This window comes from Apiospora phragmitis (genome assembly GCF_038363925.1).
Source record: "Apiospora phragmitis strain CBS 135458 chromosome Unknown utg000010l:1.0-9815664.0:1.0-9183399.0, whole genome shotgun sequence".
Classification (NCBI taxonomy): domain Eukaryota; kingdom Fungi; phylum Ascomycota; class Sordariomycetes; order Amphisphaeriales; family Apiosporaceae; genus Apiospora; species Apiospora phragmitis.
In genome coordinates, this window is record NW_027117409.1 from 2,158,719 (window position 1) to 2,174,692 (window position 15,974).

The following is a 15,974-nucleotide window of genomic DNA, read 5'->3' on the forward strand; positions in this document are numbered from 1 at the left end:
TTGGCGAGGATCCCCCGCACTGATGATTGTCAACTAAGACCAGATCCTGGGAAAACAGCAACGTAACGGGTGCATTACACCTCAGGGGTGCTGGGTATTGGCATAGCAACGGCCAGGTAAGGGGGGTGGCAACGGCCATGAGATCCTTCTTGGAAATTGAGCAGATCTGGCGTATAATTAAATTCCGCGCGGACGTCGGTCAGCCTTAGGCCACGGGTTCCTCGAGCGGACATTGCAGGGATGATCTACTGTGCTCAATATCACACTCGCCCTGTCGCCGGACTGACCTCTCATCTAGAACACACCGCATAATTTTGTATAGACCTTGCAATACCCGCATACACACCTTACGATAGCCTCAGTACGTGAAGATGCCTGCGTTACTGGAGACAAGTTCGGAGCCGTATCATAAGAAGCAAACCAGCAAGGGCAAGGTTCTCTTAACTGGCAAGTACCTACCCGCTTGAATGCCTCCGGACCATAGAAGAAGACTACGATTGACCGAAACCTCCAGGTGGAAGTGGCTTCATCGCCTCTCACGTACTAGACTACCTGTTGGATTATGGGTATGCAACGCAAAGAAGAAAGAAAACGTCTACTTATGGGGGGCATTGCTGACGTTGAACCCCCTTCCTAGCTTTGAGGTCGTCGTTACCGTCAGGTCAGAGGAGAAATGCCGGACGATAGTTAAGACCCTCAAGAACCCCTCGCATCGGTGCTCGTTCGCCATAGTGGAGGACATCGCCAAGGAGGGTGCATACGACGCCGTAAGTACTTCTTCATCGCAGCAGCGAGTAGTAGAACCGCAAAACATTCCAGAATCGGCTTTGTGTGGTTCAATGCTGAGCTGAACCATGTATAGCTCTTCCAAGCAACAGCCGACAGCGGCGGAGCCGAGAAACCCTTCGACTACGTGGTCCACACGGCGTCGCCGTACCAGTTCCACGTGGAGGACCCCGTCAAGGACTTCCTGGACCCGGCCATCAAGGGGACGACCGGCCTGCTCCATTCGATCCAGGCACACGCTCCGTCCGTGAGGCGGGTCGTCATCACCTCGTCCTCGGCCGCCGTGATCGACCCCAAGAGCCACGCAAAAGTCTACGATGAGACGCACTGGCCGACGGTTACGTGGGAAGAGGCCATGGATCCAAAGAATACCTATCGTTGCAGCAAAGTAAGTCGATAAACATCCCACTTCCTCGAGATGCCATGAGTCTTGCGTGTACCAAAACATATACCTCCCTCGGTTATCTCTCTTCCCTGACCCCAAACTCTGGAAAGGGTAAAAGAAAAGAATACCGACACCTAACACCCCACCCCCTCTCCAACAGGTCTTCTCCGAGAAAGCCGCCTGGGCCATCGCCAACGCGACGGACCCCCGCCCCAAGTTCGACCTCGTGACCCTGAACCCGACCTACAACTTCGGCCCGATCCAGCGCGGCCTGCCGCGCCTCGCCGCCGTCAACGCATCCAACGCGCGGATCCGGGACCTGGTGCTGGGCGTGCACGGCCCCCGCGGCGCGCTGCCCGGTCTACCCCCGACGGCGCCCGTCTTCACCTTCGTGGACGTGCGGGACGTGGCGCTGGCACACCTGCGGGCGCTGACGGTGCCCGAGGCGGGCGGGCAGCGGTTCTACGTCGTGGGCGCGCACTTCTCGAACCAGCACATCGCGGCCGCGGTGGCGCGCCGCTTCCCGCAGCTGCGGGGACCGGCTGCCTGCCGACATCGGGGGAGGGGCACGACGACATGCCCGCCAACGTCTACGGGTTCGACAACGGCAAGTCGCGGCGGATCCTCGGCATTGAGTACCGGGGGCTCGAGGAGAGCGTGGTGGACACGGTGCGCTCCATGCTGGCCCACGAGGACGCGCAAGGGATATCTTGATCATGTTGTACGGCACTGTCTATTTGGAGGGTGAAAGGCCTGCAGCAAGGGGGTTGATGCTCATAGGAGTAGTGCCTTGTCCCGGGTATATGGGAATAGATCAGTGACGGTTGTTGAGAAATGGACAGATTGGAGTTTGATTCATCTATTTGTTTTATGCCGATTTATTTATTTCGCATCCCCGTAACCAGCCAGTATATTCGAAAAAAAAACCGAGGATCCCTTGACCCAGCATAATAATCCAAATTACAAATCTTAAAGAATCAAGTACAAGCTGCACAACAAGCTGGGGCCGGTAAATATGCCCACCCAGAAGGTCATGTTGCCGATCGTCTTCTTGTTCTTGAGCCAACGACTGCGGCTCAGGGCCACGAGGGGCAGCTGGCACATCTGCAATATCAGAAGGTAACCTCGGAGCTTCTTGAAGATGCACCACATGACGAGCTCGTGCACACACGCGGACAGGAAGAAGGTGATCAAGGTGGCCTGGTACTTGTTGACGCGCATCGACGATATCGACGAGTGGTACACATGCCGCAGGAGAAAGTTGTGGACGGGGCGGTTCCAGTCGCGAGCAAACTGGTCCCAGGAGACTAGTAAATTACCAGGCGTATTAGTACTGGCCTCATTCATGGTAACCGGGGAGGGCGTGAAGAAATAGCAGAGGGGCTTACCGCTGTTCCACCACGCGTCATAGAAGCTCCTATCGGCGAAGCACGTGAGTTCGGCCAACAGATTGAGAGCCGTCTCCCAGATCACGTACCACGCGAGCTAAGGGGTGTATCAGTTAGTGATTTCATCTGTTAGGCTGCACGGGGTGTGGGGGTGGGGGAGGGGATTCATACCATATATTCCATCATGAAGGGGAACACCAGATCACTCAAGATCCAGGGGAATTCTCGGAAGCGTTCAGAGGTGGACCACCCCTCATCCTTCATCTTGAGAGTGAACATGATTACGGGGTACATGTAGGCCTGGGACACCATGATCATGACGAAGATGAGTCCAAACATAGCTATGGCCTTCTCGGCGACGTAGTACCCAGTTGATACTCTCCGAGCGAGGGTACTCCAGCTCATAGACCAGAGTAGGCAAAACGATCCACTCGTAGTGGTTTGCAACCGTAAGATTATTTGGGTAAGAGTGAGCAGGATCTGTCGCCTTGCCCTTGAGCTCGTCCGTAAGCGCGTCAATCTCCCATTTAATCATGCGCTCAAAGAGCTGCAGCTGATTCGTGTCGAGGGGCTCTCCGGAGTCGATTGTGGCGGAGATCTGCTCAATGCTATCTGTGATACTGCCTTGGTGGATTGACTGGCGTCTCTCCTTGTATACGCTTGCCGAGGGCTGGTTGGCGAGATGGTCGATTGACAGCTCGGATATCGGCGGGACTGGTCTGAGACGGCGAAGTCACAGGATTAATAAGGTCTAACTGCTTGAGCTTTCGTAACAGAACTTCCCGCTTCTCATAGAGAGTTGATAGGTGGCCGTTGTAGAACGCATAAGAATGCTGCTTCATTAACATCACAAGCCCGCTAAACGAGCATGAGTCAGCGGAATTCTTGCCCTTGCGCATGGAAGTATGCAAGGCACCGAGTGTGATATGATCATCTTGAAGAGTTGCTTACTGGAGCACGAAGAAGACCGTATGCGTCCAAGGCCAATCGCGAAGTAAGGGGAAGCCAATAATGCCGCCGATGAAAAGGCTTTGCCAAATCTGAAAAATTTGACCATGTCAGTAGTTTTTTACTACCATAGGGCAATATTCGATCTTACGTTTTGGATGATCCAACCAGATTTATTCCACCTGATATAGCGTGCATGGACAAGCCTTTGCAGAATCCAACCAAAGCCTGTCAAACCACACATAACACCGTCGGATACAAGTAGCACGACAACTAGGATTCATGTGAGCCCAATTGCTTTTGTAGCCCAGATAGAACACTACGCAGTGTAGGTTAGGGTGACTCACCATCTCTTCGAAACATGTTTCTCATAATTTCGTTCGTTCCCAGCGGACTCCCGGTTTTTCTCCAGTTGTCGGCGGCCATTTTCAGGATAAGGAAGCCGACGGAGATCCAGAACAGCGTGTAAAAACCATGGAAAACACTGTTGGCAGCACTCTGGTTGTGCCTGTCGAAGGTAGAGAACTGCCGCGTAAACACCATGTCTCGTAGTTTTTCCCTTCGGACTGGGTGTTTCTTCGCTTCTTCCTGGAGACACAGTTAATTATCGTTGTTTAAGGCTCCGCGAACACGCAGTCCAGCTCAACTGGAAGAGGAGTCGTCGGTTAGAGGAAGAACTTACCCTCTCCAGTCCCCTTCTTAAGATGGCCCTCAGCTCCTTGTCGTCGGCGGCCACGACGTACGTCTTGCTGCGGCGATCGCCCGATGGCCGCGTTGCCAGGGGCGGCAGGTTCTCATAGCTGGAGTTCTCGGTTGTGGTCGAGTTGGTCTTGTCGCCTAGGTGCACGACGTCAGGCGTACCAATGGCCGAATTGTCATACGAGTCTGGCTTGACCCGGCGCCGCAGATAGACTGACACTGGTTTCTGCTGCTGCTGGTCGTAGTCCTCTTCCTCGCTAGTGCTCTCGTTGGGCGTCCTCGCGACCCCCTGAGCCTTCTCCACGGCCTCGCTTAGCTGGTCCGGGAAGTAGCCCTCAGGGCCATTGGCTCGAGCAGGATCGCCATTCACACCGTTGTGGTGCTGGTTGGGACCACCCGCGTCTGCGCTAGTGCCCATCTCGCTTGCATTCAACGGTTCTGGCTCAGACATGGTGATGGCTTTGTGCACATCGGCGCCGGAGGTACAAACAGCGACCAGGTCTTCTTCACGTGTCTTGCTGGACAGGCCGTGTATAAAGTAGGTAATAGATAAGAAGGCCGGTATTCAGGAGCGCTTCAGACGTCGACGCGATACTGTAATTGTGTGAAAGCTCGTAATCGAGAAAAGAAAAGAAACGCGCCAGCTGTTTGATATTTGGTAGAAAATGGTATTTTAATTTGACGATGCACGAGATTGCGGAATTCACGGGCACTGCTGCGCTCCGCGTGATATCAATATCACCTCAGCGAAACGGACAGGCCGGAAGATTGCTTTAAACTTTTCGGCCTCAAAACCAATTCATTTGCAAAGCAAGGCATGGCACATCCCACGGCCAAGTGGGTTGGGGGCCGCGCTTTCAGGCTTCAGAGACGACGGAAATGGTCAGGGCGTTGGTTGCGTTTAATTGGGAATTACGAATAAGACTGGATACTTATTACTTTCTGGTCTGTCATCGTTCAGAAAGAAAGAAAGGAGTGATGAAACAGTTTCTTCTGCTGTGCTCTCTCGCTCCTCGCACTCCGGCTCGCATTGATATTCGACTCAAGGTTACGACGTAATGGTTACGATACGTACGCCGGGGCTGAGCTGGGCTGGGCTGTCCAGTGGCAACACTCAGTGCTGTCATCTTCCAGCTTCTTCAGGCTTCAGGGGAGTGCCGGGGGAAAAGCACCCCACCATCGGATCGCTCGCTGTAACGTTGGTGGGGGGCATAAGGCAACCGGATTTCCGGCTTCCCTGCACAACTTTGCCAACTTCTGCCGACCATCGTGAGTCAAGACTCGCTTATACAATCCCATCTGGGCATGAAGCTGTTCATTTTTTTTGTTTCAACTATTTTCAGGCTTCTTTCTACGAATACTTTCAGGGCTAGAAGAATGCTAAAAGAGAAGATGTATCTATCTTCTCGGAGAAACAGCAGCGTAGCACATCCGTCGCGTGGGGCACACCCAAACATCACCTCTTTTTCTTCTTCTTCCCCTTCCCCCTCCCTTCAAAAGAATATGCTTAAAAAACCTGTCTATTGCATCTTTTCGTAGGTTGCCATCAAAGAGTCTATACGGCGATGCGGTTAGTACTTCATACAAGGCATACTGAGGAGGGAGGGCGAACAACATACCGATAAAAGTAGTCACAAGTCGGGAGCGAACTTGGCAGATATCCTCTGGCACCAGCCAGATGGTGGCTCCCATCTTTCTGGCGATGCTGATACTCAGCTTGGCGTTCATGTAGGCGTCTTCATCCGTGCCACCCGGAGTGACCAAGTCGTAGTCGACATAGCTGCTCTTCATGCCGTTCAAGACGTCCAGCAAGAAAATGCCACTGCCGATGGAGGAGTCCTTGAAGGACCGGATCGACGAGTTGCGGCCACCCTTCTTGCTCATCTCGTTGGCCCATCGGACCATCTCGGCATCCGTCATCTCCCGCTTTCCGAGCCGTTGAGCAAGCGCACCCAGGGGTCAACGTGATGTCCTTTCTCATGAGCTGCCATACGAGTCCCAACGTAAGCGTCTTCTGACCATCCGTGATATCCGCGCCCTGGATTCCGACCAGGGAGAAGCCGTTCTGCTTGCCAAGCTCGATGGCATAGTTGGTGTTCTCGACGGCCTTGAATCTCATGAGCTCGCCACCGTGGGCAGGTCGCTTATTCGCATGTCTCCAGTTCACAGATCCCTTGATGACCTTGTCGTAAGCCTGCAGGAGGATGGTGCCATCATGCAGATCGTCGAAGAACGATACAACAGCGGGCTGGACGTCGAGACTGTTTAGCCAAAGCGTGAATACTCTGGCTTCTCTCTCGCCTTCAGCATCGAAGTCCTCCACCTCCAGTTTCTCTTCCTCCGTAATTGGCTCCAGCATGGATGTGTGTTGAATAGGTTAGCAACGAAGGCAAGGTTGAGCTTGGGGTTACCGGCAACCAGGGAGGTGGGGGTCAGGAATTTGCGGCAGCTAAGCTTGTCGGCGTCCACTAGAACTTCCTCTGCTCTCTGAAGCAGATCTTGTGTTTGCAGAGGAGCGCGACTGCAACCGTACTCGTGGCCAATCTGTGACATCAAGACAGCGTAGTTCTCTCCATCCTTCACGTCGCTCGAGAAGTTGTGGACCTGGCGGTGCCATTTCGCAGCCTTGAGGTGGTAGTTGAACCACCGGAGCAGAATTTGCTCCGGGGGCAAGCGCAGGAACTGCTCCAGAGTCTCGTCCTCGTCGAGCAGTCTGTACAGCTCGGGGTGCAGCTTGATGTCGATCTTGCCCAGAAGACCTCTTCGGATGACCTGCCAGATAAGACCGAGAATCAGATGTTCTCGGACCTCAATGATATCACCACTACCAATGTTGACGACGGAGCAGCCAATGCCCTTGGCTGACTCGATGACAATGTTGTTGTTCTCCGTCATGTGGAAGGCGTTCAGTTTCTTTATCTTCCTCCTGGAACATTCATGACACGCTCGTCAATGGTGTCCGGGACGCTGTCGTTGATCAGCTTAGCCAATACCAGACCGTCCTTGCACTCGTCAAACATCTCGAAAGTGTCGGTAGGGAATGGCAGGCGGCTGCCAATATCCGGATCGCCAGCTAGAACTGCGTTGATATGACGCGTGAACTCGGTCCGCTCATCCTCGTTGATGGTGTGGGTGACGTTGGCGCTGGAGCCTTGGACCTGAATCTTGCCGATGCTTCCCTTGGACGCATGCCCACCCGTTCTTTGCGCGACGACGCCGGGCGCGGCGGGCGCGGCACCGCCAGTGTTCATGCGCTGTTGCGCGGGAGAAGAGTCGCGAAGTTTGGCAATAAGCTTGACATCGCATAAAGTTAGCAACGGGCGACATGAAGCTGAAGCATAAGAATGCGGTGTTGTTGCCACGTACTCCTACATAGTCTTCGAGCTCGACCCTGCGGGACGAATCCAGCTCGACCTCTTTCAGGGCTTGTCGGACAACATCGTAGGGCTGGCGCTCGCTCTGCTGGGTTGCCTTGATTGCAGTGGCTTCGTCAATGTAACCTTTATCGTCAACGTCGAGCTTTCGGAAGGCGTCCGTCAGGCCGAAGATGTCGCCCTGCTGGAACTGGGGGTACTTCCTGTTTGCACAATTAGATACGACTGCTGGGTGCGCTATGTGTGGGGGAAGGCTCGAGGAAGCTTACTTCTGGAGCCTTATCACGTTCATGATGCCGGTCGTTGGTTGTTTCTGGATTCGGTGTTGAGCAACCTAATAGTATGATGACTCTCAGCGGTGAGAGGTGAATTGGGGTGGATTGGGTGGACCGGCTCGCGCAGCACAATATATGGGCTGCGCCTTTTCGCAAAGCAGTACGAATGATGCTAAGTTGGTGCCTGATCAAAGCGAGTAGGTAAGTAAGGTATGTAAGCCGAGGGCGTAAGTCGGGTTCTGGGCAGTCCAGGTAACAGCCCAAGATCAAAAACAAGTAAAGAATTACCTACTTGCAGTGTTGATGGTTTGCGGACCCTCGCCAACCCCTTGAAATTGTTCTGTTCGGATAACTTTGAAGTTGAACAAGCAGCGGAGGTGTTCATGGTTGGCTGGCAGCGGGGGGCGGGGGCCGGGACCTCTGTTTTTGGAGGAGTCGCCCAGCTACGGGCCAAGCACAGGAGCTGTGATTGCGAGTGAGGGAGCTCTGGAGGCTCCATTACATCACTGCAACAGGGGTTGAGCCACTTTGGTGACGCAGCCAAGCAACGAGCATGCATATTACTTGACTGATTCAATACTTGCTCTACAGCTCTGAAGCTTCATGTCGTAGCCAATTGGCCGGTAGCGACACAACTCGCTAGGTCATATGTATATTGAACAAACTGCGCGATTCTTTGTTCTTTCTTTCTTTTTCTTCAATCCTATCTTGACTTATCATTAGTAGCACTCCCTTTTCAATTATGATCAGGTTGCCGCTCATCATCCTTCCCTGTGCTTTGTCGGATGTCACGATATGTTCGTCTTGATGGTAGGATCTTGAGTCTCTTATTAAATGAAAAATACACAATGCTCTTGGACCTGGTTGGCCTTGTCATGCTAGTGAGGCACTCCGCTCTGGGGGTCCTCGTATGTTTGTCAGGAACGACTGCTGCTCGAATGTACCACAACTCATGCTACATTCCTTAGCTTGCTTCCACAAGCAAATAAGATGGCACATGCATCGCCAATGGCCGAATCCGTCTCTAATCTAGCCCTTACAGATGGCAAACGCCACAGCCATGTATCACCGTGCAGGGTGTCGAGATGGAAGATGCAAGAGTGATGATTGATGCCGTCGCAGCTTTTTGCCGGTCGCACGAGATCGCGCTTATTTATGTAGGTAACCGTCTCCCTGCATTAGAAATTAAGTCCGACAGGCCGGTCTATCACAAATAGGGTTCCTAGGGTTCATGTCTAAGCGACTCCAAAAATCTCATCAGGCGTGACCTTGAAGTCCAAGGGAGTCGGGGTATATCTCGTGGTGACGTGGCCGGTATAATTCCACCATGTCGAGCTGAGAAGAGATATTAGCAAAGATATCCTGTGGGGAAAAGGCCATTTGGGCGCGTTTCTTCCGGATTTCCCGGCCGCATTGGAGGAACACTCACTCATAGTCCAAGTCGGTGTATTGCAGAGACACCTGAATACGAGCTGACGATGAGTTGCCGACTTGGTCGTCCAAGGAAGAAGCTTGGCGGCAACCCGGCGCATTTTCTTGGATTCGTCCTCAAGCGTACAGAGACGGTACGGGGATCCTTCGGTGTCACCAGCACAGTGTGCGGTGAAGCCCGGTTTCTTCGGGTTGCCGTTCAGGTTTCTGTCCCGTGAACTTTGAAGTTGCAGCACAAAATCATCAGCAAGCGATCATCAGGCGGCCATGCTCTGGGCGAATGTACCGTATTTGCATGTCGTGTTGGGGCAGCTTCCAGTCCATTCGGTGACGTCCCAGCTGTAGTCGGCAGTGGCCTTCAATCGCATCATGGTTGGCGGCCTGGCCGAAACGGCCATGACCAAGGCAGCGAATACGGTAGAAATTTGCATCTTTTCGGTGATGTGAACGAGTGTGAGGATGTATGAGGATTGATTAAAGGGACTCAGCAAGACCTGTAGATTATGAACTTATCAGAACGGTGAGAAACGCATGGTTCTCTTAAATAGGATCTGCCTCTCTCCTGTGCAGATCCAATCCAACCACCACGGTTCAGTGGATTAGCATTCCGGGGCTATCAGGCTTTAGCCAGAGTCCCCATAGAATTGAAAGTGGCCCTGGCATGCAAACACATGCAAAGTGGTAAGTTATAACAGTGTCGCATTAATCTGGATAGAGGAAACACGCGTTGATTCCAGGCCCTGACTGGCTGACTGGCTGTGTTGTTTCTAGGCCAGGCTGCCAGGGCGCACACATCAAGCAGGGCTGCCAAGAGCCGCCTTGCCTCATCAGACATGGTAACTGGCCGATCGCTGCACTTTGCGGGAAACGTGCCAGGGGGAGGCGGGAATTAAGGGGCGGCCCTGAATCCCATGTCAACGGCGCGGCTCCCTCGACGGCGGCTCGCCTATTGCATGGACCTGCAAAACATCAGCTTACATACTTATGTACGATACGAGCTATGTATGTACGTGCATCATCTCATATTGGGACGAACCATGAAATAGCTATGGCTGTGCTCATCTCATCGCTCGAATTCTTGAGAAAACATGAGATGAGAGAAGACTGTACTCCAGGCAATGACCCAATCTTCAATCCATGTATCTGGTCATGGAGGGTTCAACCGAAATTTGTGCCGCAGATCGAAGCCAATCTTTCACTCGTATAGGGCGCTGGCAAACACACGCGCATTTCGCAAACTTCTATTTCTAGCGCGTGTCTCAGGTTGCTCTCTGCGCCCCTACCCTCCAGGACTGCACACACTTAAGACTACACATTCATTACGTGCAGCAGGCTAAGCCTGCTAGCATAACGAGCTAGCCCGCAAGTTGAACACCCCCGGTGCACTTTTGAGCTACGCAAAACCTACCTACACATGCTTGTGTTATATAGAGGCACGGCACCTGGTTAGACCAAGCGGCACAGTTATGGCGTATGGCGTAAAACCCGGCCTACCGTCTCAAGTTGATAGGAACTGCCATGCCAACAACTGCCAACTACGGAGCTGGGCCGCGCTGCTGGAATATACATCCTTGATGCCATCTATCTACACCGTGGTTTTTTCTCCATGTTTCCCTGCGCAATCGTGGCGCAGTTAAGAGACTTCGCCTATTTTATATATTGATAGAGGTTCGGCTAAATTTTTGACATCCAAATACTTACTTAGTCTGTTTGGGCCGCCACCGTCCTCTGCAAAGTACATACATCTATGCTTGTGTTAATTCTATACCGGATCCGAGGAGGCATGGAAAGACCGACGGTCCAGAGTTCAGAACGTCCTCAGCTGAGCATCGAGTATCCGAATGGCCAATCCGCGCGGTTCGAGTCATGCCTTGTAAGTTGTCGGCCTGTTTATTGACTGTCATTTGGTTTGGTCTTAGTCCAAGAGGGCGGACCACAGTTCTACACTAGGCACGCGCCTTTGACGTGGTTTTGACTCCGAGGCTCTCCAGAATGATGTACGACTGTCTAGCTTCTCAAAGCCGTCCTTGTGGAAAACCTACGGAATCATTGTCTAGCTTGCAGTATCGCACGGCACTCGTAAGAAAAAATGATGCGTGGGAAAACATCGAAAAAGGCAATGGCCTAGGCTCGCCCCTGTCAGTTTCAGAGCTCTGCCTAGGTGCAGATGAGATAGCTGCCAGAGTATACTCGCCCACGGTAGTTAGGCGGGCTGACCGAGCCAGCTGCACAGTTCCCATTAGTTTCGGAGCATTGGACGTAGATTATGAATCTTCCTGCAGTATCGTTGAATTGGAGATTAACGAGAATATGGGGTGAAGTCCCGTACACAAATAAGCGGAAAGAAAAGGGGCATGCGAATGACAAGAGAATTGATGGTTTTTATGATTTCTAAGCTAGCTTCGCCCCGAAACTCTCCAATCCTGCCCACTCCGCTGCCCTCTTCAATCTTGGTCTAATCGTCGTTTGTCTTGTGTATCTCGTCCAAGGGCATTCGAGGATATATATAGTCGGCCCATCTACTCCCTTGCTTCTTTCTATGCCCACCAACTCGACTTCTCCAACTCTTATTCCTGACACCGATACTTTCCTTGGAAATATAACCGACATATTCTTCTCTCTGAAAGATATAAAGAGTTGCTTTCTGCCGTGCAGACAAGCTTAAGAACCATTCTGACCATTCTGATAATTCGGGTCAATGACGATCGTAGGCGACAAGAAGTTACCACCGACAAAGGTGCCAGACCCCGAACCGGAATAGTTGCTGCCCAGCGCCTGCTCGGTGATCTCTAAGACGATGTCGACAAGCTCTACGAGCGCGCCCTCGATGTCGCCGCCGTCGCTGCCGTCGCTGCCGTCTGAATCTGATTGTCGCTTGCAGTCATTATTGCTACATCGGACCTGCTCCTTGCTGTTGCCGAGCCCATGAGCTCTCACTGTCAGCAGTCATACCTAGTGTTGATGGAATCCTGTACTCTCTGTGAAGATTTGTTTGACCCTGATCTTGGACGGAAGCTGGCGGGTTCATGATCTATCAAGGAGAGGCTGACGGGATGGTACTACTTACTGTTCTGGATTGAGTGTCGGCGAGGCCCCTACTGGTACAGCACAGCTCGTGGTGAGCAACAACGAAGCGACGAATGGTATTCTGGGAAGCATATTGACTCCAACCCGATCGTGACGAAGATGTTGAATGCAGCTAGTATCACAGTCGTAGAAGGATACAGCTAATCTCCACAGAGATCATGGATAAGTCAAGGGGTCGATCTCAATAACACGCTCATGGTGAGCCTGAGCGGATATATATATACATATACACAATCATACTATACTGCACTGCGTAGTCCACCGGTGATTGTGAAGTCTTTGCCTGGAAGCAGTCCGTACAAGCCCATAACCTTGAAGTCTTATTTCGAAGGTTCTTCCCGCTGTTCTCAGCCGCCTTCATCAGACTCAGAACATCAGATGAAAGACAAGAGCTTGTTAGGCCAACTCTCTTCGGAAGATCAGACGTATGAGGCTTTAGGCGGGATGAACGACCGGGATTTGTCTCCATGGTTGTGCTCGTCTCATATCTTCGCCTTGAACATATTAAGCTCAAATTACTGGAAACGACCTTCGGGTAGTCAAGTACGTCGTCGCGTGAGCTTTCGATTGTAACCCTGCAATTGAAATGTATGGCAATCCTGTTAGATTATATGAGGACCCCGTGATGTCCAAGGTTTGCGGCGCCGCCTGCTAAGAAACGGGGCTGTCAGACGACAGTTTTTCGGGCCGGTCGCCATGCGGCTGATCGCTGGTTGAAGTCTCGGCAGGCGTCTGAGTAAGCTCAAATTGGGAATAGCACTGAGTTTGACGAGAGATCCATGTGGTGAATGAAATCTTGGCGAATTGCAGAGAACGTTGCGACCTTGAACTTCATCGTTACGCCTGCAGAAAGCAATCCCATTTACACTCATCAGGTGCGACACCTCGCGATCGCGGTTATAGATTAGCAGGAAGTGCTACATGAGCCACCATCGCCTTGGTTGGCATCGGCTCTTTTTTTTCCCGAACAATGCTTGGACCATACATCCACTTGTTATAAAGTCGTAATAGTTGGCCTATCTTAGGCAATGGCAGCGCCTAGGCTCAAGGTGACAGGAGAGTCGTTATATCATACAACCAGCTTCGAGGGGCTTGGTAGATAACCCATGTCTTACACCTACGTTTTGCCCAACCACTGCAACTGGTAAGCGTGGGCCCTTCCCCTCCTAAAAGCAGTCACCCCTCGGCCTCGCACACAATGAAGAGATATAGTAGATTGATGCGAGAGATTGGCCCCTGGCACGAATGGGGGCAATATAGTCGATACGAAGGCGAAGCTATCAACCAGATTTGCTGTGTACACAGAGGGCTATACCACAAAGTGACAACGCCATACCAATCCATGTGTCTGCGATATGTTTAGAGAAGTGGGCAAAAGGGGGCGTCCTCGTCTTACCTTTACTAATAACTTTCTTCTCAACCCACCAATCGCCCAACACGGTGAAGAGAAACGCAAGGGTATTTACAATTGGGACGGTCAAACTCAACTCTGTATTTCAGGTCAATAAATAATGTTCCGAGTAGCCGGCACACGCAAAACGGATCGAACGTACCAGCTTGCCCGATTAGCAAGAAGAACCAGACACTACCGGTCAAATTGATCAGAAGTGGTATGGCATATCGGGGATTCCTTAGAAGGTCGAGAATTGCGAAGACGCCTCCGTACAATTTGCTCTTCAGCCCGCTCGACTTGATATCTTCTCTTTCAAGGATAGGGTGAAGTGGTGGATTGTGGTCCCGGGCGGCTCGGCGGATGAACGGAGTGGTGAAGCCCCAGGCTACGCCGACCATTAGAAACCCTAGAACATAATTGAACGCCGGCGGTTGCGGATCCGAAGCTGCAGACGACATGCTGACTTTGGTCTGCAAGTTAACTTGGTTTACTTTTCATGTAATGCAAGTGGTGACAATGAGTCCTGGTTGGTACACCCAGTTGGCTGTTGAGCACTGTTGGAGCTGTTTCAGTCTCAACCCGTCATTGCACATAGCGCTCCACCAGATGAAGTGTGGCTGATACTGTGGCGACGATCCACATCGATGCGGCTATACCAATAGCCTACCTAAACTTGGCGCGCTACGCGAATGTAACTTGACAGTTTGATATCACGACCAAAGGGGTAAACCAACAGTTCATGGTTGGGAATTTACCGTACCTATACTCCTCTAATATTCAACTATACCCAGCGCTAATCCTTGAGCTACAGATGGATCAGCCCACAACAGTCCTACGCCAAGCTGTTGAATCATCATAAACGATCCTTCATCATAGGCACCTAGTTGCAACTGACCGGCACTGGGTCGTTGTTCATGAGGATGCCGAGGAGCTTGAGACTTCAGGGTTTGCCATGTTTGCTGCGCTTTCCCGTTCGACATCCGCCAGGCCCAATCCCGTAACCTAAAGCATGTCCCCAGGCCAGTCATGACGTCTTAGATGATTCATCACAGCAACAAACACATTCATAACTGCAAAAAGCAAACATCGATATACTCGGAAAACCATACAAACACATGGGAAAATAGGATGACCAGAACGCCGTCGGGTTACATGCACTGTATGGTCGTCTACCCAATGGGTGTCCACCCCTGCCGCGGGATCTGAGATAGATCAGATCGCATAGATCTTCTGATCCACTTCTCCCGCCATATGGTCTGACAGGTCAACTCGCGATGGATAATAGGCTACTGTAGATTCGGACGCCTCTTCATTGCGGATGATATTCTCCGGACCCCTGTATCATTGGTGCTCTCCCAGAGCCAAGACCGACGCATCGGGACCTGACCGCGTACTTGAGTATCGATATCACTCACCGTATTCTGGGACTGCAGGCGTGGGATGAGCATCGCTGTTCACTGATGCGGTATTGGAACGAGGTAGGTCCTGAGGTGTACATGCACTGGCTTTAACTGGGTTACATGTCGGACAAGGACCTCATACTCTTCATGGCGGTCAGCTCGTCGTAGCTTATTGCTCGAGGACCTCTGTTCCTTTGCGCCTGGGTCTTCTTTCTATACTTTATGGCATTCCACAAGCCCTGTGGCATGATTGCCATGGCAAGCATCGGCATTCATGCCACATGTTCGTCATTGACTTTGTACGGCGATTGCTAATGACAAGGCGCGGCTGAACTAAGGCGTCTAAGCTCCAAGCGAGGCGCCTTCTGCAGTAGTAATGGGTCTTTCCCCAGACATCTCCGTCCCGATACGTTCCTTATGAAGCCTCTCATTCGCTGCTACTTGCGGTCAGCACGACCGCGGATGTCCAGAGACCCTATTTCGGTCAAGTGGTGCCTGGCCTAGCGGGCGCTTAAGTGTATCACAGATGCTGGGTTGTTGGTAGCGTCACGATGCACTGTTACCGCTCTGGTCGAACTAGTAGTATGCTTCGAGCACAGTGCTGGGCATTGACACCTACTCGGCATCGGTCGTGTCACAGTGAAGTTCGATAGTAGTCGTTGCTTCCTTTGTCAGGACATCCGTACATCAAGTCAGGACACCGTTTGCAACCTCAAGCGAACGGGAGCCCACAGCCTAGAGGACGTCATGACTTCTTGGATCCAAGACCTAGGGACGCAGCTGGATGCACGCAATTTATCATGCTCCT

General features: G+C 52.0%; 5 protein-coding genes across 5 annotated transcripts; 1 reads left to right on the forward strand and 4 right to left on the reverse strand.

Annotated features, from left to right (window-relative positions):
* Nucleotides 1-371: 371 nt before the first annotated feature.
* PG994_010441 (NAD(P)-binding protein) lies at nt 372-1,919 on the forward strand (the record flags this gene model as incomplete). Its single annotated transcript, XM_066861850.1, has 4 exons — nt 372-451; nt 638-767; nt 863-1,174; nt 1,332-1,919. 4 exons carry the CDS (start codon nt 372-374, stop codon nt 1,917-1,919), a joined length of 1,110 nt encoding a protein of 369 aa, XP_066710960.1.
* A 221-nt stretch (nt 1,920-2,140) lies between these two features.
* Nucleotides 2,141-4,657, reverse strand: PG994_010442 (MBOAT family protein; the record flags this gene model as incomplete). Its single annotated transcript, XM_066861851.1, has 7 exons — nt 2,141-2,656; nt 2,731-2,859; nt 2,927-3,278; nt 3,511-3,599; nt 3,659-3,780; nt 3,855-4,095; nt 4,190-4,657. 7 exons carry the CDS (start codon nt 4,655-4,657, stop codon nt 2,141-2,143), a joined length of 1,917 nt encoding a protein of 638 aa, XP_066710961.1.
* Nucleotides 4,658-5,726: 1,069 nt separating this feature from the next.
* On the reverse strand, nt 5,727-7,872 carry PG994_010443 (calponin-like domain-containing protein; the record flags this gene model as incomplete). The annotated part of the gene is made up of 7 exons (XM_066861852.1): nt 5,727-5,761; nt 5,826-6,132; nt 6,200-6,556; nt 6,625-7,092; nt 7,140-7,499; nt 7,573-7,783; nt 7,850-7,872. 7 exons carry the CDS (start codon nt 7,870-7,872, stop codon nt 5,727-5,729), a joined length of 1,761 nt encoding a protein of 586 aa, XP_066710962.1.
* A 4,075-nt stretch (nt 7,873-11,947) lies between these two features.
* PG994_010444 (uncharacterized protein) lies at nt 11,948-12,314 on the reverse strand (the record flags this gene model as incomplete). Its single annotated transcript, XM_066861853.1, has 2 exons — nt 11,948-12,150; nt 12,239-12,314. 2 exons carry the CDS (start codon nt 12,312-12,314, stop codon nt 11,948-11,950), a joined length of 279 nt encoding a protein of 92 aa, XP_066710963.1.
* A 1,339-nt stretch (nt 12,315-13,653) lies between these two features.
* Nucleotides 13,654-14,224, reverse strand: PG994_010445 (uncharacterized protein; the record flags this gene model as incomplete). Its single annotated transcript, XM_066861854.1, has 3 exons — nt 13,654-13,721; nt 13,770-13,862; nt 13,927-14,224. The coding sequence occupies 3 exons, from the start codon at nt 14,222-14,224 to the stop codon at nt 13,654-13,656; spliced, it is 459 nt and encodes a 152-aa protein (XP_066710964.1).
* Between the last annotated feature and the right edge of the window lie 1,750 nt (nt 14,225-15,974).